The sequence below is a fragment of the Leucopleurus acutus genome (genome assembly GCF_964270905.1).
Source record: "Leucopleurus acutus genome assembly, chromosome: Y".
NCBI lineage: Eukaryota > Metazoa > Chordata > Mammalia > Artiodactyla > Delphinidae > Leucopleurus > Leucopleurus acutus.
In genome coordinates this window covers 15,596,303-15,623,974 of record NC_139164.1, presented here as the reverse complement: position 1 = coordinate 15,623,974, position 27,672 = coordinate 15,596,303, and the positions used below count along the sequence as shown (strand labels likewise).

At 46.1% G+C, this 27,672-nt stretch overlaps 1 protein-coding gene across 1 annotated transcript in view; it reads right to left on the bottom strand.

The window, feature by feature from the left end:
* The window catches only part of LOC309978892 (BCL-6 corepressor-like), a gene marked incomplete at both ends in the record, with an annotated part of 46,681 nt that extends 30,642 nt beyond the window's left edge, over nucleotides 1-16,039 (bottom strand). Inside the window, 6 exons of the mRNA XM_082865551.1 lie at nucleotides 3,863-4,117; nucleotides 4,454-4,767; nucleotides 5,614-5,832; nucleotides 9,343-9,526; nucleotides 10,593-13,400; nucleotides 15,947-16,039. Of these exons, the coding sequence (XP_082721677.1) occupies nucleotides 3,863-4,117; nucleotides 4,454-4,767; nucleotides 5,614-5,832; nucleotides 9,343-9,526; nucleotides 10,593-13,400; nucleotides 15,947-16,039 (3,873 nt within the window). The remainder of the gene's footprint in view (nucleotides 1-3,862; nucleotides 4,118-4,453; nucleotides 4,768-5,613; nucleotides 5,833-9,342; nucleotides 9,527-10,592; nucleotides 13,401-15,946) is intronic.
* Between the last annotated feature and the right edge of the window lie 11,633 nt (nucleotides 16,040-27,672).

The following is a 27,672-nucleotide window of genomic DNA, read 5'->3' as shown; positions in this document are numbered from 1 at the left end:
TGGGAATGTAAACTGATACAGCCACTACGGAGAACAGTATTGAGGTTCCTATAAAAACTGAAAATAGAACTACCATACGACCCAGCAATCCCACTACTGGGCATACACCCTGAGAAAACCATAATTCAAAAAGAGTCATGTACCACAATGTTCATTGCAGCACTATTTACAATAGCCAGGTCATGGAAGCAACCTAAATGCCCATCTACAGGCGAATGACAAAGAACATGTGGTACATATACACAATGGAATATTACTCAGCTATAAAAAGGAACAAAATTGGGCCATTTGTAGAGACGTGAATGGACCTAGAGACTGTCATACAGAGTGAAGTCAGTCAGAAAGAGAAAAATAAATATCGTATATTGACTCACATATGTGGCATCTGAGAAAACTGGTATAGACGATCTTATTTACAAAGCAGAAATAGAGACACCGACGTAGAGAACAAACATATGGGATGCCAAGGGGGATGGGGGGTGAGTGGGATGAACTGGGAGTTTGGGACTGACATATATACACTACTATGTATAAAACAGGTAATTAGCGAGAACATACTGTATAGCACAGGGAACTCTACTCAATGCTCTGTGGTGACCTTAATGGGAAGGAAATCTAAAACAATGGATATATGTGTATGTATAACTGATTCACTTTGCTGTACAGCAGAAACTAACACAATATTGTAAAGCAAGTATACAGCAATAAAAAAATACAGAAAAAAATAAGAGGCTCTCCCCATGGACTACATAAAGTGCTGTATTTTGCTTCATTCTCCATCCCAGTTGGGGTTGAATCAATGTAATATTTCATATTTACTTATGTTGGTGACAGGAATCAACCTACGCATTTCACGTATTAAGTAAAAGTGTATCCCTCCTACTTTTCAGAATGTGAACAGAATATAAAGAGTTTGTATTAGAATCAGTTACTAATTTCATTTCTTTGGTATGTTATAATATCAGTAGTTAATCAAAACCAGAGCCTGTAGAAAACAGAGTGAACTTTAATGTAAACTATGAACTTTAGTTACTAATAATGTGTCACTATCAACATATCAACTCTAACAAAACATTAATAATAGGAATTTGGGGGGGGGGAGAAGTTTGTACAAATACAGGGAACTCTGTATTTTTGCTCAATTCTAAAAACCTAAAGCTGCTAAAAAATAGTTTATTTAAAAAAATAGTTTATTTAAAAAAATAGTTTATTAAAAATGTGTAAATATATACACAGATATACTCCCACTACACAAGAGAAGCAACTTATTCAATGTTTTATCACCTTGGTTAAGAAAGTTTCATAAATATAGAACAAAATGTGCCACCAATAAACAAGTTACACTGTTTTCCTACAAGGCATGCTCAGCAGAGAGCTATCATGTTCTGACAACAAAGGAAACAAAGTAGATGGAGACTACAGGGGACCCAATACTTGTTAAGGGGGAGCTCACTGGAGTCACAGCAGGCCTCATTGTGACAACTCTTAAATAACTCACCTGCTAAATTTAAAACAAGGGCCATTCCAGCCACTCACAGAAGTGAGGTGGGTTGTGAGAAGCCTTTTATGACTTTTCAAGGACACATCAGCCAAAGGTGACCACCCACTTGGGAGCTAACTAGGATATTCCATTTGCTCATCCCATGAACCTAATGTGACATGCTGGCAAACCTGGCCATCAGCACCCTGTTACTTTGGGTCACTGCGGCAGCTCCCTCCCAAAACAAGAGAAGAAAGAGAGAAGGCACGCCCACAAATGGATTCCTTCATTCAGATCCTAACCTGCCAGAGAGCCCACAATCCTCTGGACTCCCAGGCCACCTGCACCGAAGCCCTGGTTACTGAACTGGGATACCGCATGAAGCTGCTCTTTTAGCAGGCCCTCACTAGGCAGACTCGAGTGAACACCTGCAAAGCTAATGAGTTTTGTGCCCCAGCCAGGGTGAGGCCCTGTCACAAGGCTCTGAAAGGCACTGACTGCTCTGTACAGATGAATTTACCCAGATCTTGGCAGCCCACCTGGTATCCTATCAACCCAGGGTTTATTTGCTCTGACAATTATGGCCTTCATCTGGAGATCTTCATCACTACTACAGCTAATTCAAGGGTACACAGAAATAAAAAGACATGATAGCTAATGGCTATTTCAACTCTCTTCACGTGGAGGGTGGCAACAAAGCAGCAGTAACCAGGTCAGACTTTCTGCCATCAACTGTCAACTCAACTGTGTTCCTATCACATAGTACTTTTCATTTCTGCAAATGAATGTATCTTATGTTATCCCACAGAAATACCTATGAGATACCAGGAACAGGATTATTCTTACTCAACACCTGGGGAAATTGCAGACAAGAGAGGTCAAACCCCAACTTCAAGTTTACATGACCTATGAAACTTATAACTCATGTCTAGTGTTGAGAGTCAAAAGGTCAAATCAATAGCCCCGGCTAGAGAAATGTAACCTAAATGTGATAACCACCTGAAAACCCTTCTCTGTTGCAGGCAAGTTGGTTAAATACATGCCTCCTAGTTTTTAAGGGTGGTGGCTTCTAAACAAATGATAACTGCTGTCACCAACAGTCAGAATGGTTATGAGGCCAGGCAAGTCTCCCATACAATACATTTCTGGTTTATTTTTTAACACTAGAAATTGGGAATGTCTGAAGGGTACCCCACCCCTTCCCAAACAAAATCAAACTGTTTCTGTTGGCACAAATTAAAAATATCCCAGACTAAGAAAATGCTACTGTTTCAAAGGACTGTCCCACAGGGTGCTAGCTTACTTACAACTTCCCACCCACTCATGAAGTGTGCTCAGGGTCAATGGGAGACCTACAACTGGGCACTCAGAAAGGGCTCACGGGACACTGGACAGCAGCACAAATCTGGCCAAGGTGAAGGAGACACAGTTTCAGTTAAATCCTGTGTGGTGGTAAAGATGCACAGTGGCAGTAATCTATTTCTCAGATATTTCAAATTGTAAGTAGGGCAATTCCAATGTGACACAGTCCTTGGAGAGCAGTGGGGTAGGGGAGAGAAGGGAAGATGGGGGGGCTTGGCTTTGGAGCCATACTGGTGAACTGCTACCTGCATAAGTAGCACTTTAACCCCTCTGGGGTTCAAATTCCTCATCTGAAGTCAAGATAATACTTGTTACTACCACACAAAAAGGCTGAAAGGATGAAATGTGTTACCATGATCTTGTGGGCTTAGAACGAGTGCTGAGACAATACAATCTACCACTCACATCAGCCACGCTAGGTGGGGAAATGCAGGTGAAATGGGCAGGGAGTTCGGAGCAAAGTCTAAGTCCCTCCTCTCATCTGCCCTTGGGCTCTCCTACCCTCTCAGGAATAGAGGTCTGTCCCCCTCCATTTCCACAACCCTGCTGCCTCAGCACCTACCCTGCAGACACTGACCAACAGCTGACCCCCATGTGTATCTGTTCATAAACAAGCCAAAATGGGGCTAGTAAGTTCTCTTCCCCTTGCTAATCAGAATCCAAAAGGCTTATTTCCACAAGCCCTGAATTATGTCAAATTTGATAGCAGATGTAAGTGAGCAAGCCTAGAGGATGCCAAACCAAGCTACCTGCTTAAACAAAGTAAATATCAGAGTGGCCTTTCTCTTCACACCCTGACTGAACAAGTCACCAAAAGAAGGGCAGCACCAGCAGGGCTAATATAAACATCCTGGGAGAATACCTAAGCCCAGCTCCTAATGTGAAGGGCACTGGGCTCTGAATGCCATCTCCTCCCCTGCCCTGGTCCCAGGCAGTGCACCCTCCTACCGCATGTCACAGAGGAGTGGCCAGTGATTTCTGAATCTAGGAACCCACAAAAACACACACGAGGACACCCACCTCGTAGCCAAGTCGGGCAGCCCACTGCAGGAGGGTCTCTCCAGTATTCTTATTGACAGAAAGTCTCCGTGCTTTCGGGTGCAAAGGGCGACACTGGGTTGTCTGTGGAGATGACCCTGAGTATAGCAGCTGTGAGGTCTGTGAAGCTGGCAGCAATTGCTGCACACTGTTGAAGTACTTCTGGTCCTGCTTGGCTGGTGACTGTTCGCAGTTAGAAGTGAGCTCAGGCTGATTTCGGAATCTCTGGATGTTCACCTATCACAAAACCAGGCAGTACAAACATTTAAGGCCATCTTCCAACAGCTGATTCTTGCCCTGACTTACAAACCTGAGAAGGAGGCACTTTTTCCTTTTCAGGTGTTTGGAGGAGGGAGGGGTGTCAGAGGGTACTGGGGAAAGGATTTCATTCGTACTAGTTTGAAACTTCGTCACCACCTAGGAGATATGGTCGCTAGGACAAGTGAGTCAACTTGGGGAATGAGATCAGGAAAAGGAAAGCTTTGTTCTTTGAGAAGCAGGAAACAGGTAGGCAAGCAATAACTTATGGAGTGCCTGCACAAGCCTGATTCAGGAGGAGATGTCAAAAGGTACCTGGCTATCTGCACTGTCGCTTTTCAGTGAGGTGCACCGCCTGGGCCCCTGAGGAATCAAATGCTTGGTTTTGCACAGTCTCTTCCCAGATGTTTTCTCAGTGCCATTAGTGTATTTCTGCAGCAGCATGGCACCCTGGCAATCCTCTTGATCATCTCTGTGCAGTACACCTGGCTTATGGCTTTGTTTAATTCTCTGCTGTTTGGTATGCATCATCAAGCCTGATGTGCAGCTTGGCTGGGGCTGCATTTGGTTGCCCGCAATGGTAGATAAAAGCCTCTTCGTGGGCACGGAGCTGGAGGATACAGGAAAGTCTAAAAGGGGGGGTGGAGGGGTGAGGTGTAGGGAAGGCAGAAACGTGCGTTACAAGTTTTAGCTGGTACAGGAAGAAAAACTACTGTTAACACTGATCACTTCAGTTTTCAAAGGTATACTAATTACATTTCAAAGCCTTAATTTTTTTTTTTTTTTTTTGTGGTATGTGGGCCTCTCACTGTTGTGGCCTCTCCTGTTGTGGAGCACAGGCTCCAGACGCGCAGGCCCAGCGGCCATGGCTCACGGGCCCAGCCGCTCCGCGGCATGTGGGATCTTCCCGGACCGGGGCACGAACCCGTGTCCCCCGCAACAGCAGGCGGACTCTCAACCACTGCGCCACCAGGGAAGCCCAAGCCTTAATATTTTAATGACTCAAATTCAAACAGCAAATAAGTTAAGCCACAAAATGAGTGTCATGTTTGTTCAAAGAACCATGACAAGAGAGCAAGAGTCAGCTCTTCATGATTTTACACCCCCACCTAGTGGGCTCAGATGCAGGACCTTCCCAACCAAGGACAACCAGCCTACATTCTAAGGAACTACCAAATTGACATACTAAGGTGCTGGAATGAGGGCACTGTCACGCCACAGGGTCAACAAGACTTACCTTCCTGAGCAGCCATGGTCTGGGTAAGAAAAGCCCAAGAAATAAATCTCCCTCCTTTCAACTGAGCTCCTCACTGTACATTGTAGAAGGAAGAAGTATGGAGGCTAGTAGGACCTCAGGAGAGAACTCCCCACCTACCACGTACTACTCAGCCAACTTCGATGGTGCTCAGGTCCCGTCCAGGGCCCTTTGCCACAGACGACAGGTGACCCACCCTCCAGGAGAGGCCCCCGTGTACCTTGATCATTGTCACTGGAATGATCTCCTCCGAGATGAGGAATGAGGAACTCCTCCGACCAGCTTCTGTTGCCTTTGGCCTCTGCACTCTTTCTGCTGGGTTTCTCTTCAGAGATTTCACTGCTCTGGGCAATGACCTCAGGCTTAACAGCCTGGGTCACTTCCTTCCTGCCTTGCCAGGCAGGTTTGCTCTCTGCCGCCAACACCTGATGCTCCCATTCTGTAAGATGCAGCAACTACCGCTGCTTTTTGGGATGGACCCCTGTTAATTCAATGCACACCTGTCATTTCCCTCTCAGGTCAGTCATCTAATGGAGAAATAACTACAAATTAATCAAAAAGTACCCCGGTGGGGTGGGTTAGTTAGCCTGTCTTACACATCAGTAATGGGAGTATAGGAAGGGAGGAGGAGTGTGGTCACTCTCTTTGCTGGAACGTAAGTCTTGGGAGACTTTGTCTCTCTGTCTTTAGCTATCTTGGGGCTTAAGTATCTAGCAACCGGGAAGAGGAGGTACGAGCACCTTTCCAAGGGCCTGTAGGTTGTATGTAATCATTACTATACTGCCCTGGAGGTGGTACGAGAACAGAGCTCTTCCACTACAACTGTTCAAAATACAAATGCCTTATCTTCTATACTGAATGGACTAGTAACTTCATGGTTTTACAGTTGGGGCCATGAAGGAAACAACCAAAATGAGGCACGAAGCATATGCAGTCCTTTTAAGCATACATGGTCCTTTCTTTTGGCAGCAAAATCTAAGCAAGCCAAGACTGACCTGAAAACCTCTATGAAAACATATGTCCATATTTTCAATTAAGTGAAGGCTGATATAATAAACAGACCAAGTATCTACCAAATATCACCTACAGAAAGAAAAACACTAATACTCACTTGGGTCAACAGGAAAAATGATGAAGGAAAAGGGACAGTAAACAAAGTGGTGAAAGACAGCCCACATCCTTTATGGGACAAAGCATATGGTCTCATATATGTTCTAGGCCTACAGCCCAGGCTACTACTGCAACCTTCAAGATAAGCAGAGGAATGCAGGGAACCTGAGAAGACCAATGGCACTAGGACGAGGAACCCTTTAGCAAAGTTTATTAGTGTATGTACAGGTTCAGAGGCAACTTCAAAGAAATCAATCTAGTTACTGCTAATCCTTCTCTGTCCTCTCATCACACTTAAAGTGAAAACCGTATCACTGAAACCATGTAACTGTTACCATTTCCTGTCCAGGAGAAAGGTCCTTGATATCTCAGCACCCCCGTGACACTATGTACTTCTATCCCTTTCATTGGCACGTATGCCTTTCACGGATGTCTCAAGACAGGTGGTTTGAAGACTGATTAGCTAGGTGATATTTTGTGTCTTCCAGATGAACAACAAAACAGTTGTTGAATAGACAGGACCCTATCTTCCTTGCCATATAACTTATCATCAGATTAAGAATCAGTTTATCAGCACAAGTGTTTCAGATTCCAAGTCCAAATTTTACATTTTAACTTCAGGTGTCATGTAGTCACCTGTATCTCTAATAACAGTTTCAACCATTCCTAAACAGGCATCATTCTCAAGGAGAATATTTTCTACTTAAGTTTTCACCCTCATGCAAACTTCGTAAAAGTGATATTAGTTTATATCTCACCCACCTGATTTTTTGGCTGGCATCTTCTGCCCACAGAAAATACCCAGAACACTTGTGATGACTTATTTCACATGTGCTGGCAAAGAGTGATTCACTGGTAACCTCATCTCCCTGCTCCTCATTGAATGACAGCACCCCCACAGAAAGAGCCCTTTCCTGACAGGCTCTAGGCTTCCCACCTGGTAAAACCTGCCTGGGTGCAGAGGGTGCCCCTTCACCCACCAGGTCTGGGAGCATGCAGCCCATGTGTTGCCCTTCCCGCTCAGCCAGGCATGGGACTCCTGTGCCTGAACTTACAGTCTCCTCATGCCTTGTCCCCAGGGACCCCAAAGTGTGATGTCTGTGGCGCCTCATTCTGAACTATTATCAGAAAGCTCCATTGCTAAAGTCATGGTTCACTGAAATCACTCACCCACACACACAGTTTATGTTTTCTTCTGCTTTTCACAAGAGGATCTTTTCCCAAACTAGATCCATCCGCCCTTTCCCCAAATACCCACTTAAGACACTACAAGAAAAAAAAATAGAACAACTGAGACCTTTTCAGTGCTGCCTCTCACAGCAAAGATCTGGATTCTCTTAAATGAAGCCCTCTCAAGAGGGCTCCTGAAGAACACCTATGACTGTGCAAGATACACAGGCTATACAACCTACATGGGAGAGAAGCTATACAGCACATTCCTGCAGATATCAATTTAGTCTTTTGCAATTGAGGTCATTTTAAGGCCTATCCAAATGACTACCCTTGAAGACAAAGAAGACAGACAAAGAGATATGTAGGTGCACTGACCATGAGGATCTGCCATTGTAGCTACTTTTCTAAAAACAGAAAGTCACATGTCCTTGGTCTTGCAGTCTAGGCAGATGTTACCATGACTATGTTCTTTTCTTTTCTTTTTTTTCAGCATGCGGGCCTCTCACTGTTGTGGCCTCCTCCGTTGCGGAGCACAGGCTCCGGATGCACAGGCTCAGCGGCCATGGCTCACGGGCCCAGCCGCTCCGCAGCACGTGGGATCCTCCCGGACTGGGGCACGAAGCCGTGTCCCCTGCATCGGCAGGCGGACTCTCAACCACTGCGCCACCAGGGAAGCCCCATATCTATGTTTAACACTTGCTTCCTGCAGCACGGTCATATGATTCACAGCACATATGTCCCATAATATATCATGTTGTACCACAGTATTTCCTCACAAAAGCATCACCACGGCAACATTTACAAGTCATCACAGCAACAAAGCAACCTCTCTACTATTGAGCCATGCCCAGTTAGCACTAAACAAAATGGGGAAGTATTGATTGTTTAAGACTTAACAATGATCTAAATTCCATCCTCTGCAGGTAATTATGGAAACTCCAGCAAAAGCTAACCTTGTTAAAACTTATTTCCTCTACAGAAGAGGCACTGGGAATCTCTGTTCAAAACCCAAAGTAGTTTACAAAACATACACATGCTGTAGTGTAAGAGAGGTTTCCTGACCTAAAAAGTTTCATGAAGCTCTTTGACTCAGACTTCTTCCAATTCCTGCCCAGCCATTTCCACTGAGCAGGTCCTAAGTCTGACCCAGCCAAACAGCTGGCAAAGAAGACCGTCACTGCGTGTTTGAGAAGGAAGGGATGAATGCCTCCTTGTCCTTCCCACTGATGGTTCCTATTTATGCACGTCCTAGTTTTAAGAACCTAACTCATTTGTTGTCTTCTAAAGTGAAAATTTACCTCAACTGCCTATACTATCATAGAGTAAATGAAAATCTTGACCACCACATTTTCAAGTTAATTCACCTTTTTGTAGGCCACTGCCACAGAGATGTACCCAGAGACGTACCATATTAGAGTATTTCTAAATTCAGGGCCAGTGCTTCTTTGAAAAAGGATATATGTCCCAAGAAATAACCCACCCTAGGTGCTTCTTTCTTGGATGCCACAGCTTTCAAAAGGACAATCAACCCTCCACTCTGCAGACTGAAAGAGCAGCCTATTTCCCCCTGCAGCCACCAAACTGCAGAGTGACTTCCTTCCTCTCAACTCTGAGAATAGACTCAACCCCATTCTCATAGATGTGGTACCACACTCAAGCTACTTACCTCTCTCACTATCATTCTGGTTGTCAATGGCCTCCAGGGTTACCTTCTTCTGCTTTTTGCCCTGATTTCCTTTCAGCCTTTCCCGGTCAGCAGGGCTGAACTTGCACACCTCAGAGTCTTTGGTTGCAGGGTGGCCACATTTTCTCTCTTTCCTCTCCATCTCCGAGAAGCGCAACATTGCACGCTAGAAAGAGAATGAATATGGAAAAAGTACAGCTTACCATTAAAGACATTTTAGTTGCCTTATCTTAAAGGAAAGTATCTCCAAAAAACGGTTTGCCTGAAAACAAATACAATTTATGAAATAAAGCTGTTTTACCGTATCCTTTTCATAAAATTTGGCATGCAAATACATATGCTGCATGTATGTATATTCATGAACACACTATTGCAAAAATACATTCTCTTTTGGAGATAAAAACAAAGATAAAACAGTAGTAAGAAGAGATGCACAATGAACAAAGATGGGCGTAAGCTATAAGCTTCCCTTCAAATATTTTGTAATAAAATTTAATTCTAAAAGTTTATGTCATATTCTAGTAAAAATAATTTGAAAACAGAAAATTGCAGAACTGATGGTGAGCCAGGTAGATGTAATACTGTCCTTTTGCAATCCTTCTATTCATGTAATTAAGGTGGGCATTCAATGAGTCATTTACATAACTTTATCCATTTTTATAAACATGTGCCAACTTTTTTCATGACTTTACAGCAATAATTTGACTTTATTCATCTTTTAAATAATGCTAAAAATCTTGATAAATTCCTGCATGAATGATAATTCACTACTGAGTTTAGTAACAGGCTATAGCTCATTATGCAAGGGGTGTGTGTGAAGGCTGCACGAATGCCACAGACATGCAGCTCCCACACACTTCCACCAACTATCACTACATAGGGCATTCTGAACAGCAATTCTAGGTATAACTGTTAACATACAGTAACAGCACAGAAATTAAAGCAACTTGTAAACATCACACAATCTTTGCAATTATTAAAACTTCTGATATCAGCATTTGAGTGAAGTCCTTTTAGAGTCTACACAATAATTTGGAGTATGCAGATACACGAACCTCCTAAGTCCTACCATGTACTCCCCTTACTGGAGACCTTTCAAACATTTCAATTACCATAAGCTTCATTAATTAAATCTGCCTACTGTCCTGCCCTACCATGTCCCCCCAATCCTCTTCATACATTTAAAACACTGACAACTACTCAACCTCCTGAAATTTGGGTGGGGGGCTCACCTGCAATGCCCACTGCTCCCGGCTGAGCTGCCTGGAATCTGCATACAGTTCAGTAGTGACACATTTGAACTGGTCACCCACATAACCAGTAGAGTTTGCAATTCTCTTTGCCAGCTTAGATGGCTTTGGTTTCAGAACTTTGATATTGTTTGATTCTGCCTCATCAACTCCATCCTTGGTATAAATGGGGGTGATGTCCACGCTCGGTGGGGCACTGCCCAAGCAAAGTGGTTTGGGATCCTTTTGGGTTTCACCAGAAGTTACCGCAGGGCCATCATTCCCAAGGCTTGGCTCCAGGAATAGAGTAAAGACCGACATCGCCAGGTTCTCCTTGTTGGTTCCCACTGGAATATTCTCCGTGCTTAAACGGAAGACAGACTGGCCTGGAGCTTGTTTGAAAGTACAAGCTTCCTGAAAGTCACTGATCTGCCCCGACTCCTCTTTCAGGGCAATAAAATCCTGGCGTGGCTGCAGGGCTGGACCAGTTGGGGGTTTGGTGGGCTCAGCACTCTGGCCAACACTCTCAGCCATGAACCTGGCTTTGGATAGGTCTGCATCAGGTTTCGCACCTGGCTCTTCCTTGAGAAGATGTACACAGATAAGACTGTCACTCCTGATGAGAGTTTTCCCTTGATTCCAGATAAGGCTTGCATTTAGGTTCTTTTCAGTGGAGACTTGTGGATGTAACGTGGTGCTGTTAGCTTCCAACACCTCAGGAAACTGATTCCAAACGGCTGAGTCCTCATAGGAGGCTCTGTCGTGGGACCAGGACAACTTCTCTGTTTTCTCTTCTTTAGTGGGCATAATGGGCTGCACCATATCCAACACATCTTGGTTGGCCACAAACTCTGGCTGGCCCAAGGGTACCCTGTAGGGCAATCTAGGCTTTGTGGCAAGGTGCCTGGGAAAGACAGTACTGTTTGGCAACAAAACTGGGTGAGGGTAGATAGGTCGCTCACCATGTAAGGAGACGCGACTCAGATGCGCGCTTTCAGGTGCTGGGTAAGGGAGGTAACTCCTAGGGTAAGAAATTGGTGGGGACCTGAACGCCTCATTTGGAGATAGAAATATTGAATTTGGTGGGAGGCCATTCTCATTTGCTTTGAAACTCGGTTCTGGGTTGCTGGCTTTGGTGCCCTTGCTGCTGATGCCACTGCCATGCTTGGCAGTTGTGGCCAGGGGCTGGCCCATGTGTTGATTAAAACATGCCATGGAATCCATGGAGCTCCTGCTAGTCTTGTTGCCATCTGCACTGGCATTTGGGACTGGCAACACAAAGGCTGGGTGACCCGTGCTCAGCACTGACCCCAAAACGTTAGTGACTGCAGTACCTGTGTTTCCCACTTGGAGACGTGAAGAACTGTGCAGCTGCGAGATGACCCAGTCCAAGGCCTTGTTTTTCAGTGGCAGGCCTTTGCCATTGTTCTCTTTGTTACACCTTGGTCCAGGCACCACCCAGGATGAGGTAGCCATGTTAGTGATCTCAGATCTACAGGCAGTACAGCTGTTTCCTGGAGGAGACAGTGTTTCTTTCGGAATCTCACTTCTGGAGAGCACTTGGCCACTTCCAGTTCTGCTGTAAACCAGGACCTTGGGAGCCATCTTTTTCATGTGGTCAGCTGTGGAAGCATCTACGCCCACCACTTCAGAAAACAAGTCTAGGGGCTTATTAGTGACATCTTTGGTAACCATCTGCTTCTCCAACACAGGAGGTGAGCAGACACCTTTTCTGTGTTCACCTGCTGTTTTCCAGATGTGCTCAGGAACTGGCTGAGTACTTCTGCCTCCTTCTGGAGTCTTCAGATATTTGCTGCTGCAGAGCCTGGCCACGGGGAACTCGCTGCTGACCATCATATATGGCTTTGACAGGGAAATGGAGGGCGAAGTGGAAATCGTGGCATAGTGCTTATGAAATTCAGAGTAGGTGTCTGCACTGGGCTGGGAAGGAAAGCGGACTCTTGGTAAAGGCCAAGGTGAGGGGGGCAGTAGAGGAGCTGTGTCCTCCAGCTGGCCATGGGTGACTACGTTGGCAGAGAGCACCCTAGAGTGCTCACTGTTCTGAACGTGGAAATGTGAGTGGGAATTAAACAGGTTCCCAGGACTGACGTCCATCTCCCAGGGCAGGCTTTTGTCTGCACAGTGGACCAGAGGCGGGACAGGTGGAGAGTCTGAAGGCACTGGGAGCCTCACAGCTGAAGCAAGAGAGGATGGGATGTAGGGACTAACAGAGTGAGGGACTGACAGTTTTTGCTCATTTGCGAAAACTGGAGAATACAGCGGCTGGGCTAAGCTGTGAGACTGCTGAAGTGGCAAGGTCTTGTATTCACTGAACAGTGAATACTTATTTGGTGAGCTGTGGAAAGGAGAGATGGCTGGCATGGCCTGCTCCATGTAAGGATTGACCCAGGGCAACTGGTAATTAGCACCCCTGATGTTGAAAGGGCTGTATCTGGCACTGGCAGAGCTATCTAAGCCCAATGTTTCTCTTGTAGGTATAACACTTTTTTGTATACTAGGTGGTGTTTTGTAAACAGCACTGAAGCTATCTGGGGGTTCTCCAGAGACAGCAGAAGCCTCCACTGTCTCGGGTATATTCAGTTTGAACTGCATCTCTGGACTTCTTTCTGAAGAAAACCCAGGGCCACCTAAAGAGCTCATGGCAGCCTCCTGACCTTTCTCTGAGCCCAGTTCACACAAGCCAGAAGATATAATGCCTTCAGGTACACAGAGCTCTTTTGGAATCAGGCCACTGCGGTCCATGCTCACCACTGCCACGCCATCGATCCAGTGGGCAGTAGTCACATCCACCTTTACAGAAAAAGAACATGGGTGTTACTTACCATTCCTTCAAAGCAGCAGTACCCACCCCAAAGAAAATCTGCAAGTTAATTTATTATGACAGCAGCCTAACATTAGAGCATCCATGGTTAAAGATGAACTAAAAATAAAATACTCACAGGGCTTGCTTTTTCCACTACTACAAATAAATCCTATCTCATGGCAGTGAAATGTGCTGCCTGCTTTCTTCACTGCTCCGTTCAACTAGCATTCTAAAAGCATGTGAAATGTTTACCCCTTTAGAGTTAATATATATTAATTAAGTCATCTATTAACTCTGAGAAGTTCACCTTCTTGGCAAAAATTCTATATTACAATTGAGAGGACACCATCTCCACCACTTTGCACTACCCTCATGGGATTCAGAACTCACACTAAACCTCCCCAGCCCTGTCAGGGTTGTGGGAGGGATTCTTTCCTGGATATAGGAAGGCACAAATTAATATAACCAGAAACAATCTTCCATTGGACAACTGGAACATGGCATATTACCTGTCTCATTTCTAAATCAATGAAGAGTCTAAGGGTCAAACTGGGGTTGCATCTTTTGATTTCCTCTCCCTAGTATCTGAAGATAGTCCTGTGTTTCATATTTTACTGATAAAAGGTAAACCGTAAGGGTCTACTTAAAGGCTCGAAATGTATCCAGCTGATGGCACTGACAGAGCCAAAGACAGAATCTCAAAGGCAGTAAGAGAAAAGTGACTCATCACAAACATGGGAACCTCTATAAAATTATTAACCAATTTCTTAGCTGAAATCTTGCAGGCAAAAAGGCAGTGGATGATAAAATTAAAAGTGTGCAAGAAAATAACTGTTAACCAAGAATACAACATTACAACATCTGCAAAACTGTCCTTCAAAATCGGAGGAAAAATTAAGGCTTTTCCCAGATTAAAAAACACACACACACAAAACAAAAACGATGAAGGAATTCATTACCACAAGAACTTCCCTAGAAGAAATTCTAAAGGGAGTCCTTGAAGTTGAAACAAAATGATGCTCTATAGCAACACAAAGTTACATGGATTACAAGATTCTCCCATAAAGTTAAATACCCAGGTAAATAAAGGACCTTGTACCACTGTAATGTGGGTCCATCTTTTAACTCTATTATGAAACAAAAACATTATATCTGTTAATGGATACAATATATATAAAGACATAATTTTTGACACCTATATGGAGACAGTGAACCTAAAAATACATAGTTTTTATACACCATGGACGCTACCAATCTAAAATATATTATTACTACTGAAAGATGTTTTATATAATCCCCACGGTAACCAGAAAGAAAATACGTATAGAATATACACAAAGGAAATAAGGAGGGAATCAAAGCATATCACTACAGAAAGTTGACAAAACAAAGACATTAAAAGAAGAAATAAGGGACCAAAACACTCAAGACATACAGAAAACAGCAAAGGTAACAGTAAATCCTTCCCTATCAGTAATTATTTCAAATGTAAATTAATTAAACTCCAGTCAAAATAAATACATTGACTGACTTGATAAAAACACAGGATCTAACTATATGCTGTCTAATAGAGACTCACTTTAGAACACTTGCCAAAAGACGCATCCTAGGACCCTATAAACATCCCCTACAACACCACCCCCACATTTGCACAGGGCAAAGACTGCTCCCAAAGTTGTGACCACCAGAAGTTCTTGGACCTCTCACCTGCTCTGCCCCTGCCATCTTGACCTGAATTATCCACTCCCCTCTGTTTGCACCTAAACAAATTTAATTTCGCTTATGGTCTTTAATTTTAGCATGACCACTGCATGTAAATCAATTATGACGATCACCATCTAAATCGTCCCCTAATCCTAAATCAGGGTAAACTGATCACTGTTCGCCTCCTGTCTTTTGGCTCACAAATTATATTTTGTCCTGTTAGGACCTTCTCCAACCTGACTTCCCACACCTGATCACCGGGTGTGCAACACAGAGGTGCCGAGTGCCAGTGTTAGCTTGGGAGACACAGCTCGATTCACTCTATTATAAAGAAGAAACTAACACACCATTGTAAAACAATTATACACCAATAAAGATGTTAATAAATAAATAATTAATTTAAAAAAAAATAAAGGAAGAACATTCTACTTTCTGTTACCCTCAATGAACTCTTACTCAACAAAAAATCAGATATTCCTCCCAAGGAACACCTTGGGGACAACCAGCAAGCCTGGCCTGACTTTGGAGAGGTCAATGGATCACTCACTCCCCTGGGCAAACTGAGGAGTCCATCACTCCAGCCCCAGCTGCTTCTCATTGTGGTGGCCACAACCTAGGAGTCAGCAAGGTACACAGTTGCAAACAGACAGACTCCCAGAGGCCATAAACATTGGCAAAGAAATTGGGGTGGCCCAAGTCAGCATCTGCCTCCATTCCAGGCCCTAACCATGTGAGGGAGTGGCTAGGGCCCTGAAGCAAGGAGAAGGTGTGTATTTGCTGAAAGCACCACCCTCCTTCCCATCTGAGGCTCCCAGGGCACCAATCTGACCTGATGCCTAACAAACAAAGGGCCTTTCCTCCTTAGGACAGTGGGAGAAGAGTCAACCCACTGCCCTCCATGAAGCAATGTCATGAGGACCATCCCGGCAATGCTGGAGTTTGGGAAGCACTGCATCCCACTGTTCCCTGCACTGCCTGATCCCACACAAGCTTCATCCATGTGTGAGCCTCCCAATAAAAACTGGAATGCTGGGATGGGCTCAAACAGAGGCAAACAGACTCTGCAGGCAAACCAGGCTGGAATTTAAGTGTGCCTCTAGGGTTGTCAGGCACCTGCTAATCCACCCTACAAGTGCCATATTCCCTTGGTCTCCTCCAGAAAAAAAAAAAAAAAAATTAAAGCATCCCAAATTAAAAGGCAATAATTATCATTTATTCCTCCCAGAAGCAGTACTTCTTTCAGTTCTGTCCTTGTCCACTAGGCCCTGCTCCACCTAAGCAACAGAACCACAAGCAATATACACTCCCCATGACCACAAAATAGAAAGATATTCCTCTTTTTCCACCACCATCCATCCACTAAAGGTCAATAACTCAAAATCTCTTAGAAGTGTTCCTTTATATTTAACACATACCCTATCCCCAGCTTGAGAGAAGAAAATATAACCAGAAGCAATTGAGGGCCATCCTACTTAGCTAGAACACTTTGCCCTTCCTGGCCAAAGATGCACTACTTCACTGTAAGTGAGTTTGTGAATGAATAGTTGGGCCCAGGCTTCGCTGCCTGTGTTGCTTTCACTGAGCAGGAAAGTTTTTGTCAAGCACTGAGGAATTTTTGTCATTCAGACTGTGTATCTAACCATGAATATTTGTATTTGAATTATTTTTGTTTCCAAGTGACCCTCTTCACATTTTTAAAATGACTTTTGTCTCTAGAAACATCTTATAAAAATTCTGCCCAGTTTTCAATTCAACAAAATCCTGTATCTTGTCTTAGAATGCAGCAATACCTTATGTCCTCTGTATTTACATACCCATGTTTACTTCTCAATTGGCCAGTTATCTCTAGTTTGGTACATCATCCGAGTCCACCTGTCTTGATTTGTTCCAGCACATGTTAATCAGGGGAACTTCTTAATCTAAATATTCCTAACATATACAGCTTTCTAGGTCCTTATGGCGTTTTTGTTCCACCTATTGCCTATAACATTACACATTCCCAAGCCAGAACAACACAGGTTTACAAGGGAAAAAGAGACAGTAGATTCAAGAATTAGCAACTTTTATTTCCAGGGTGTAAAATGTGTTATCTGTAACCCACCCACTCAAATCAAGTTTTGGAAAGAACTAGACAAATACCTGCATCAGTATATTAAGTTTTTAGACCAATCCAATACTGGCTCCAAAGCATCCACATATTAGTCTCCAATTCCTGTTTGGAGGCTGTCTCCCTGCCCATTTCTCATCTGTCTCCCCCAAAAGGTCATGGTTGAAGGTGTGTCTATTTATACATATGACTCAAGGTCCTCTTTGTTCTCTCCAGTGGCTACCTGTACACACTGCTCTGGTATTTTAGGCTTAGGTCTTCCTTCTGCATCAACATTGGTCAGGGTCTCTATGCAACCACAGAGCTCTACGCAGACTTTCCTGTATTTGAAGACCAGCATGAATCCTTTCTCTGAATACTGGGGTTAGTACGCCAAGTTCCATTCCTTAAGGGAGCATGCCTATTGTGTATGTTCACTGTTACCCCACTAAGAATGACCAAGTAAAACTAGACACTCTAGCACCTGCTTTTGGTACGTCAAAGAATTAAACCCCATGCACCTGGATGTGAACAGAAGAAAAGAAAGTAGCAGGCCAAGACTGCCATCCTTTCCCTATGGAGGATACTCTGCCTCCAGGAATATCCATTAGACTTTGTTCCACCACCTTGTCCATTATATAATTTCCAGTACCTCTACAGGGTTAAGAGCAAAGAAAACCCAGAAGCCTTCCTTCCACTTTGCTCCATGAGACCTGTAAGGCTGGGTTGCACAATCCTGCTAGTGGGTGTGTGCCAGCGCTTCTGCATCCCACCCTTCCCCCAGCTACCAGTCTTCCTCCTCTCCCCCTTCTTCAGCCAGAAGGAGTGTCCGTTTCTGTCGAACCAATCTATTACAAGCACACCAACAATCCCCTCGAGGGCGCAGTACAGTTACGGCGGACACAACCAAGCAACCCTGATGACGCCTACGTGGTGGGGGTCGGGGACATACATGCATCCGAAGGCACTAGTGCATAGGTGTTCCTTCCCGGGCCAGCCTGGCCGCCTGCGCAGTCACAGTGCTGCATTCTAGGATATACACACACGTATGTAGTCTATGTATAAAGTTTGTTTACTTATTTATTTTCTTGCCTAATCCCCAAGCGGGCAAGGAGCACAGGCGTAGCGCTTCGACAAGAGTTTAGGGAGGGAGGCAAGGAGGAGCTGGTCGGCAGCGACGCGAAGCAGAGCAAGTTAGACATGTGTCCAGGCGACAAAGAGCGGGAACAAAGGGCTGAGTGCTCGGCCTTTACGCGCAGCGTATAACGCGTCAGTCGGGATAAGTTATGCTACCCTCATGGCCGTCCTCACTGCCAGTAACCTTCCACTTGCCAGCGGAGCTTTTCTCAACCGGTGCCTCAGGGACACAGCCCAGGAGGCACAGAACTGGCCCTCACTTCAAAAGTCTAGAGAGAATCGCCAATGACCTGTCGAATTCATTCATCAGAACATTTATTAACTCTCAGGCACCCAGGGCCTCAAAGGACCTCAATGTGCCCCACACAGTCCCAGCCAAAAGCGCCAAAAAGCCTCAGGACCTACTTCCCAACGGAGGAAATCCCGGCTTAGGAAGGCATATAGTTAGTTACACAAGGGCGACCAGTCTAGGAATAAACATCAACCACCTATTAATAATCGCCATCTCCTGCGCTCCTCTAAGCAGTGAAGTAAGTGTCCGAAGTAAATACGAGAAGAAACATGAGAAAGTCCAGACCACACAACGGGTGGGAGTGTAGTGCGAAGGCTGGAGAAGCTAGTTATAATTGAAATCTCCGAGTATGAGCACCTATTTAATGACCTACCATTTAAATGCCCTCCACATACGGAATTCTGTCACAGCAAAAGAAATCCAACAGACGCAGCGTCCATTTTCAGAGGGTAGGGCAAGTGTCAGAAATAAATATATCTGTGCTGGCCACTCAGCACACTTTCTGGGATGATGCTGTTTCTTCCTCATTTTTAGTCCCATGTCAAGAAGCTTCTCCAGGGACGCAATACCACTTGTCCTGCCCTAGCCTCATCCCCAAAAGGGGACAAATGCAGCTAAAACACAGAGCTGTCTCATTCACACTACTCTATACAAATACCTACTTGAAGCGAGCTAATTCCTCTCTGAGCTTTGTTTTAAAATACAGCCCTCGCGTATTTAAATACACCTCTTCAAATAATTCTCCTTCTGCTCTCCTCTTCCCCCTCCCTCATCCATTCTGCAACCGCCACCCTTAAGACGCCGAACGCCAATATAGGCACTCAGCGTCTAGTTGCAAATCGCGAACTTTCTGGAAAAACCTCTTTAATGGTAAATTTACCCTTGCCCGGCCTGAACCTACAAGCCAGGGAAGGTGTTTGTCTCCAGAGCCCCGGAATGTGCCGTCTGGCAAGCGACAGGCGGTGAGCCAGCCGGAACAACGCTCGCGTCCAGCCGCACACCTTGCACACAACAGGGGAACCGAGTAGCCACCCGCAAACCCCAACCCACGACCTCAGGCCGCACACGGATATTCTTCTTCCACTCCCAGGAACTTATAACCAAAAATTCAAAACAGCAACGCCTGACAATGGAGACAACCGTTAAACTGTATTTACTTATCAACATGTCTAACCCGACGGCGGATCAACCGAATGGGAACCCCTTACTTTGTTCTGTTTCCTGGCAGTTGGTTTTTCCAACAGTTTACGAGATTAACACTCCGGAGCACGCTGAGAGAAACTCGGTCTCTCTCTCCCAGAGATGCCGCGCCGAGCGCTACCGTTGCCCTAGGTCTCGCTCCGCCGCGTCCTGGACGCTCAATACGTAATCTTAAAACACGCACCCGCCGTGGCACTAATTCTAGGGAACTATCCATCCGCCAAGAGGTAAGGCCGGGGAGGCGGCGTGTCTTCAGAGAACCAAGTCCAAAAAAGAAAACCGTGGAAATCCGCCGCCTTCTTTTTCCTGCTCTCGAGAGAATGCAGCAGAGCTTCCAGCCCAGCTCTCTCCCCTTAGGCGAACGTCTTGCGCAGCGCAGTCCCCAGGAAAATGGCGGGGCCCCTTTCACACCCTCCCGTTCTTCCCCGGTTTCCATGCGGCGCTGCTTAAGTTGGATGCAGTTTTAATTACTTCTAGCTATGAAATAAAAACGAGAGCGAACAATGCAGCCAAAGGGACGCGCGAAGGAGAAAGCCTCACAGGATGCGTGAAAGAATCCGCGAAGAAACCGGTGCGGGAGTCCGAGGAAAGGCAGCCAACTACAGCCCGAAGCTCCTTAAAAAGAGTATGAAGCTACGGCCTCCTGAGTGAGAGGGTTCCGGCGCTGACCTGAAGTCCTCAACTAGGCACTGGCGAAAAGTGGGTCGAGAGGGAAGTTGCGTAATTGGGTCATGGAAAGGGGTATGTTAAGAAGCGAAGGGGGTCCGGCTGAGGAAGCTTCGGGAGCGGCAAAGTTTGCCATCTCCGAGTGCCCGACGTTGCTTTCGCCCCTGTCACCTGTTTTTAGCCAGGTGCTGTCAGGTCCGACTAGTAGAGGGCTGGGGTCTGGGCAGAGGTGGAGGCAGCGGGCTCCGCCACTTCAGGCAAGTGACCTAACCCTACGGGACCCTGCATGACCCAGCGACTAGGCGGGGCCCCAGAAGCCGCATCAGCTTCCCCTCTGATTTCTGCCTCGTTCCAGCGCTCGGTGGCTGTCCGAGCCCCAGCGCCTCTGCCGCGAGGCCGCGAAGTTACGCCTGCCTTCAACGAGGAGTGCATCTCTGCCTCACCTTTTTGCTAAGATCCGGAGTTCAGTCAGTCGGCCGCTGCACCCCTCGATCCCACTGCGTCTTCCTCGTGGGTTAACTGCACTCCCTCCGCCAGCCCTCCTTTCCCACTAGCCACTCTCTCCCACGCCCTCCCTCCTCCCCCCACCCCCGCCGCCCCGGCAAACGTAGCTGGAGAGACAAAAGCCCTCCCGCCACCGCCTCCAGTTGCAGTTTTTCTTTTGTTTTGTTTCGTTTTGTTTTGTTTTCCGGTACGCGGGCCTCCCACTGCCCTGGCCTCTCCCGCTGCGGAGCACAGGCTCCGGACGCGCAGACCCAGCGGCCACGGCTCACGAGCCCAGCCGCTCCGCGGCACGTGGGATCCTCCCGGACCGGGGCACGACCCCGCGTCCCCCGCATCGGCAGGCGGACCCCCAACCACCGCCCCACCAGGGAAGCCCTCCAGTTGCAGTTTTGATCTTCCCCCAGCCTTCCCTCACCTCGGCCTCCTCGGTGGTTGGGTTTTCAGGACGGGTGATTCACAAGGGAAGGTGTGCCTGAGTTTCCCGGGACGTCGGCAGCCTGACCCGTTTAGTTTCTCTGATCGCAATCCCCGGCCACTCCGGGGCGTTCCTCCTCTTCCCCCAGTTCTCCCCTCCCCCACCAGGCAAAGTAGGCAGCACGCGTACGCAACTGCGGCGAGAGCTGCCCCTCGGCACCTGAGCAGGGGACTAGTGGGGCGTATTCCTAGCCGTGCTCCAAGGATCCCCTGGCTATCCAGAAGGCCTGTAGAGGACCACAGCTGCCGTAACTCACCTAGTACTCCACTCAGCCAGAGTTACCAGATACCAGCGGCAGCAGTCTCTTGTCACCTGCGCTACTTTCTCCAGGCCTCGAGTCCTCTCTGGGACTACACAGAACTTGGCGAGTGCTCGTCAACGCCAAGCCTCACGCCAGATCTCCATTTCCTCCCAGTGGCGCCCATTCGCATTTCCCTATCAAGTGCTCAAGAAAACACTACCTAGAAAATAGTAGCCGGTGCCCCGAACTCAACGCCCGAATTCCTGGGATGTTTTGATCGTACAGTAATTGTTTAAAGAGTGGGGAGGAGAAGGGGGAATACCCGTGGGGGCACTAGGTGAGCGGATGACAGAGTAGAGGAAATCCGCCTTAATTTCTCACCGTTCGCAGGCACCTCAGATGGTTGCTGGATCTGCCCTGCTTCCTACCCCCGGCCTTGGGAAATTTTCTTCAGCGTTTTCTTTTTCTTGGCACGGAGCAATTTTTGCCTTACAGTGTTCTCTAATAACCTTTCGTCTTGTATGGTGGTGCCGATCTGTGCTTGAGCTCCATGCGTAGCCTGCACTGTGCGGATCGATTTTATTGGCACGTATTGAGACCCTCTTGCTCAGCTGCTAGGGATCCGGGGACGGAGCAAGGGCGAGAGCCGGTAGGCGACAGCGCAAAGCAGGGAGGCAAAGCTCCCACCTCCTCCGCGCGGGGAGGAGTGCTCCAGTTTAAGCCTCAAAGGCTGCAGACAAGGACATCGCTGACAAAGATGTCCCAGTCATCTCCTCCTGAAGGTCTTTTTATGCCGGGGTCGGGAACTCTCTTCCTGCCTAAGGACAGAATTATGCAGGGTCGATGAGAATATCAATTTGAAATGGAAGTAACTTCTGAATCCACACTGAAAGTTTTAAAATACCCGGGCGTGTCCTCATTCTAAAAACAATCAATAGTAAGTTGACTCCTAAGTCAAGATCAAGATCGAAACCAGCTCTACGTACCAGATATTTACCTTTAAAAACTCGAAGTATTATTCACAGCGGGATTTAGGTTAGATAGTATTCGTTCTGTTTACTTCTCAGTGCATAGCTATAACAACAGGTCTTTTAGAAGTGAAACATCTCTGTCTCTTGAAACCGTAAACTTAAGGCACAGCTACACCTTCACAGTCCAAACCTGCTTATAATCACTGATGCAAAATGAGAACCTACTATATATATAGCACAAGGAACTCTACTCAGTGTTCTGCGGTGACCTAAATGGGGAGGAAATCCGAAAAAGGGGATATATGTATTCACATAGGTGATTCACTTCACTATACAGCAGAAACTAACACATTGTAAGGTAACTATACCCCAATTAAACAAACAAACAAACAAGACAGTTGGGCAGTTACCCTCCGACCAGTACCCAAGTTGGGCTGGACTGCCAATGCAGGCAACTGCGCACACTTTCACCTAGGAGGCAAAAGAGAATGCATACCTTTCTATTTTCTTTTGGCGGGGTGGATGTCTCTGAAAGCTAACCCACGCATTTTTCTTTTTAAATCCCTGGTAACAAGCAGAAAGACAGCTAATTTTTGTAAAGACATTTTCGTCCAAATATTAAAAGTTCTTAGACCGAATGCGAGTTACAGACGCAGAAAGGCCTCTTGTTGTATTATATAACAACACTTATTTTTAAGCATCTCCTTTTATTCAAAACAAGTCTAAAATAACCAGATGACTGAGTTGGGAATTTCTGAGGAAATCCTCTGAATGTGCCTCCAGGTAAGGAAGCGCTATCCCTCTTTGAGCTGCTGAGGAGCGCTGACCTGGGTGAGCACAGGTCATGCCAGCTTCTTCCAGCTAGATTAGGCTGCACTATGCACATGCAAAAACCTCTTCCTCCACCCCTCGCTTCCTCAACTCCTCCTCAAGCTACAGGCTTTCCCCAGAATTACAAGTAATAGGAAAAACCAAGAACTGAGCAAGAGCTTGGAGCCTGCTGCTTCTCTGAGTCCAAGGGCCTCTAGTGGTGAGGGTGGGGTAGGACTGACAAAAGGGCCTGTTTGTCTACCTTTCAAAGTTCTGGAGGTAATATGAGTAGGAAGGGAGTATTTTAAAGGGGGCAAGCGTGCAAGGAGGGCTGACTATGGAAAAATAAATTGTTGCTGGAGACAAACAGGCCAGTAGATTTGCCTTTGAGGTAATTTGCTCTTTAAGCCATCCTTTTTAAAAGTGTGCCTGGGGCTTCCCTGGTGGCGCAGTGGTTGAGAATCTGTCTGCTTAATGCAGGGGACACGGGTTCGAGCCCTGGTCTGGGAAGATCCCACATGCCACGGAGCAACTAGGCCCGTGAGCCACAACTACTGAACCTGCGCGTCTGGAGCCTGTGCTCCGCAACAGGGGAGGAGAGGCCCGCGCACCGCGATGAAGGGTGCCCCCCCCCTCGCTTGCCACAACTAGAAAGAGCCCTCGCACAGGAATGAAGACCCAACACAGCCAAAAATAAATAAATAAATAAGCCAAGAATTAAAAAAAAAAAAAAAAAAAGTGAACCTGGCTCCATTGTATTCTGCACAGGCTGGTGGAATTAAAAGTGTTTCCTTTTCATCTCTAAAGGAATATATTTTCCAATTCCATTGACTTTTTAAAGCATTATTATAAGGAAACCCAACTGTATCCTACATTCTAAAGAGTTTGGAATGATTTAAGAGAAATTCTAGGAACTTTCCTTGTGGTCCAGTGGTTAAGACTCCATGGTTATGCAGGGGGCCTGGGTTCAATCCCTGGTCAGATCCCTGGTCGGATCTTAGTTCCCACATGCTGCGTTGCGTGGCAAAAAAAAAAAAAAAGAGAGAGAGAGAGAGAGAAATTCTAAAAAGGATTTAATGGGATTTAATGGAAATTAAAATGTGAGATTTTCTTTATCCATTTGAGATATTTACAGTTTGCTATTAGTCCTGCATCTGGTTAGGGGAAACTGAGAGAAGTCAGTCACAAAGCTGCAAAAGAACAATTTATACAATTTATACGCCATCTCCGACGACTGCCACTGTCAAGGAACTGAGGCTGATCTTCTCCATGATGGCCTTATAGACTGCTTATTGTGCAGCATCACCAGACCCTTCTTCTCCCTTTCTCTCTCTGCATCCTAACTCTCTGCTAGCCCCTTAAAAACTGAGAGGGTAGTCAGACTGCTCTACTTGACACTCAGCAAAGGGGAAACTCTCATGAAATTGAAGGAGACAGAGAGAACTAGAGAACTACAATCAGCAAGGTGGAGGGAGTGGAGGGCATCAGATAGCAGAGGAAAAAAGAAAGATGTGAGGTTCCACAGGCAGAAGATCCTGTGATTATAAAACATGGCTCCATCTAAGGTACTTTCCTCATGCAGATTCTTATTCAGTCTCTAACCCTCTTACACTCTGCTTGATGCTACTGTATGCAGGCCTCTCTATCCTAGTTACTGCTTTCATACCACACTGATGTTGCCAAGATCAGCCAGGACCCTTTCGCTCCTCTCAGGCTAAAGGGCGAGGCCACTACACCTGTGGTAAGGCCCTTACCCTGGTTATATTGGAGACCGGTGGCTCCCAACTCTGTCCTGGGGTTGATCTGTAATAGGCAACCTCACAGGCTTGTCCGGTGGTCCTTCCCAGAAGCTTTGCTCTGGGCTCGGAGACGCCAGTACTTCATCAGGAGGATTTGGGTAACTACAGATATTGTGTTTCTACTTTAGTATAAAGTAGCTTGTTCATGTGAAACAGCAATATAAGACAACAAGACAAACACAATGAAAGTCTTGCAGTCGTTTTGTAAAAGAAGTGTAAGCAGCTACTGAATGGCACTAAAAGATCCATTGACCCCAGGTCTTCTTCTCCACCTGCCAGCTACCTTCAAGCATAGTTTTGTTTGCCTTCCTTTCCCTGGTAAATGAAATAATATCTGAAGACTTAGTCTTTCTCAGGCATTTCTGTATCAGGAAGTATCTAAGGTCACTGTCTTCCTGGGAAACGAACCTAGTCTAGAGCTTGGATCTGGGGCCCAGAGAATGAAACTGTTGGAATCAGGGGGTCACTAGGGAGAAGAAGGCTAGTCTTTCTGTCTGTCCTTTTTGAAAGATTATTGAGCATTTTAGAAAAGAGGCCCTAAAGGGCAGGCCCAACATAGTATCAGTAATATTGTCTCAGAATTTCCGGCCTGGGCTTACTTTAATGTCAGACCTTTAGTGCCCCCAAATTGAGGCACCAGTTGGTGAACTGGTGTCTATACTGCAGAGTCAGGCAAGAGTTCTAGTGTCAGCTCAGTGGACGTAAATACAGGCTGCACAGGAATTTAGTGAGTGTGGCGACTCAGGAGGTGATCTCTTTGCTCAACCCAGCCCCTGGAATCTGCTGTGCTCAGACCAGTACTCCTGTACTGGATTGGGGGCAGTAAATGGGAACCTCAGGAGATGGGGCAACTAAGGCCAACTATACCTATCTTTGCTCTTCTACTTCCGCAGGGTCTCTTCAAAGAGGCACCATCCCTAGACTTTTAGTCAGCACCATTCTGGGACTGGAGAAAAACAGACGACTCTGCCAGCCCTGTGTCCATGTTCCTAACCTCTTCTGGGTTAGGAATTAGTTAGCAGCCAGCAAATACAACCTTGGCATGTCTCCAAGTAACTCACTCACAAAAGACAACAGAAGTGAGTGGCACAGGATGGTTACCTCAGGAAGTCTGAAGCCAAGAGCAAAGCTCTTGCTCATGCAGGGAGTGGATGGCGGTCAGGGGTTGTCAAGATTATTGTATTAGAGGCTGGACAGAACACTGTGTGCATCAAAGGAGGAGCTAACACATAATGCACAGCGCCTGGAAGTCTGGCCGTTAAAGGCCTGTGGATGACACAGGAAAAAAACTGAATGGGAAGAAATGCAATTCACTCTGGTGTTTAAATATACCAGTTTAGACGGGGAAACACCATTTAAAAAGTGTTTGCATTATTAGCACAGGTACTTCTATGCAATACTCTGTGATAAACTATATAGGAAAAGAATCTGAAAAAGAATAGATATATGTTTATGTACAACTAAATCAATTTGCTTTACACCTGAAACTAACAAATCACTGTAAATCAACTATACTCCAAAATAAGATTTTTAAATTTTTTAAATCATTCATCTTTAAAAAAAATTTTTTTTAAGTGTCTGCAGACCCTTCCATATATCTTTACATTTTACAGCATGTCATGTCTCCCAGCCTTGCTCAAAAAAGGGTATGTTTGGGGAGAGGGAATGAAGTCAGAAGGAAATCCACTCAGCACCTCAGCAACGGGGTTTGGGTTTCAGATGTTCTCCTGGGGGATAAGACTGTTGTTTACTGAGGTTGAACGGAACCAGGGATGTGCCACAGTTAAGGAAACCATAAGCCCTTGTGCCACCAGGAGCTGGCCTTCAGGTCAGCCACACGGCACCCCCCACCCTGGCCTCAGGCAACAGCCCAATTCCCGTTTAAACCATCTAAGCTGGGAGCCTTCTCTCTGCTACTGGACCAGGCATCTTCTCCACCTTACTCCCCACCTCCCCACCCCAACATACAACCCCTCTACCAAGCTCCAGGCTAGGAGGGGCTAGGAGGCGAGGGCCGCAGAGCATCTGCATTCATGTCATGGAACACTAGCTCCTAAGCACTGCACATAGTGATGCACAGCCAGGAAAAACTGCCCAGACGTGGAAGAGAAAATGGAGCTCTGAAGCTCCAGGTGAAGCACGACCCATCTTGGCCTCTGGCTTCTGTGTCTGGTTATCCAGCTCCAAGCCGGTTTGCCTGCTAGCGGTCCAGGTGTCCTTCCCAGGGTTGAGGACGTGCCGCCTCAGTATCAGGCTACAAGAGAGGAGGACATTGTTTAAGACAAAGTAGGCAGAAACCTGCTGTGGGAGCCTTCTATTTCTGCAAACGAGAGTATTCATTTTTACCTCAGCCTCAAACTAACCTTCAGTATGG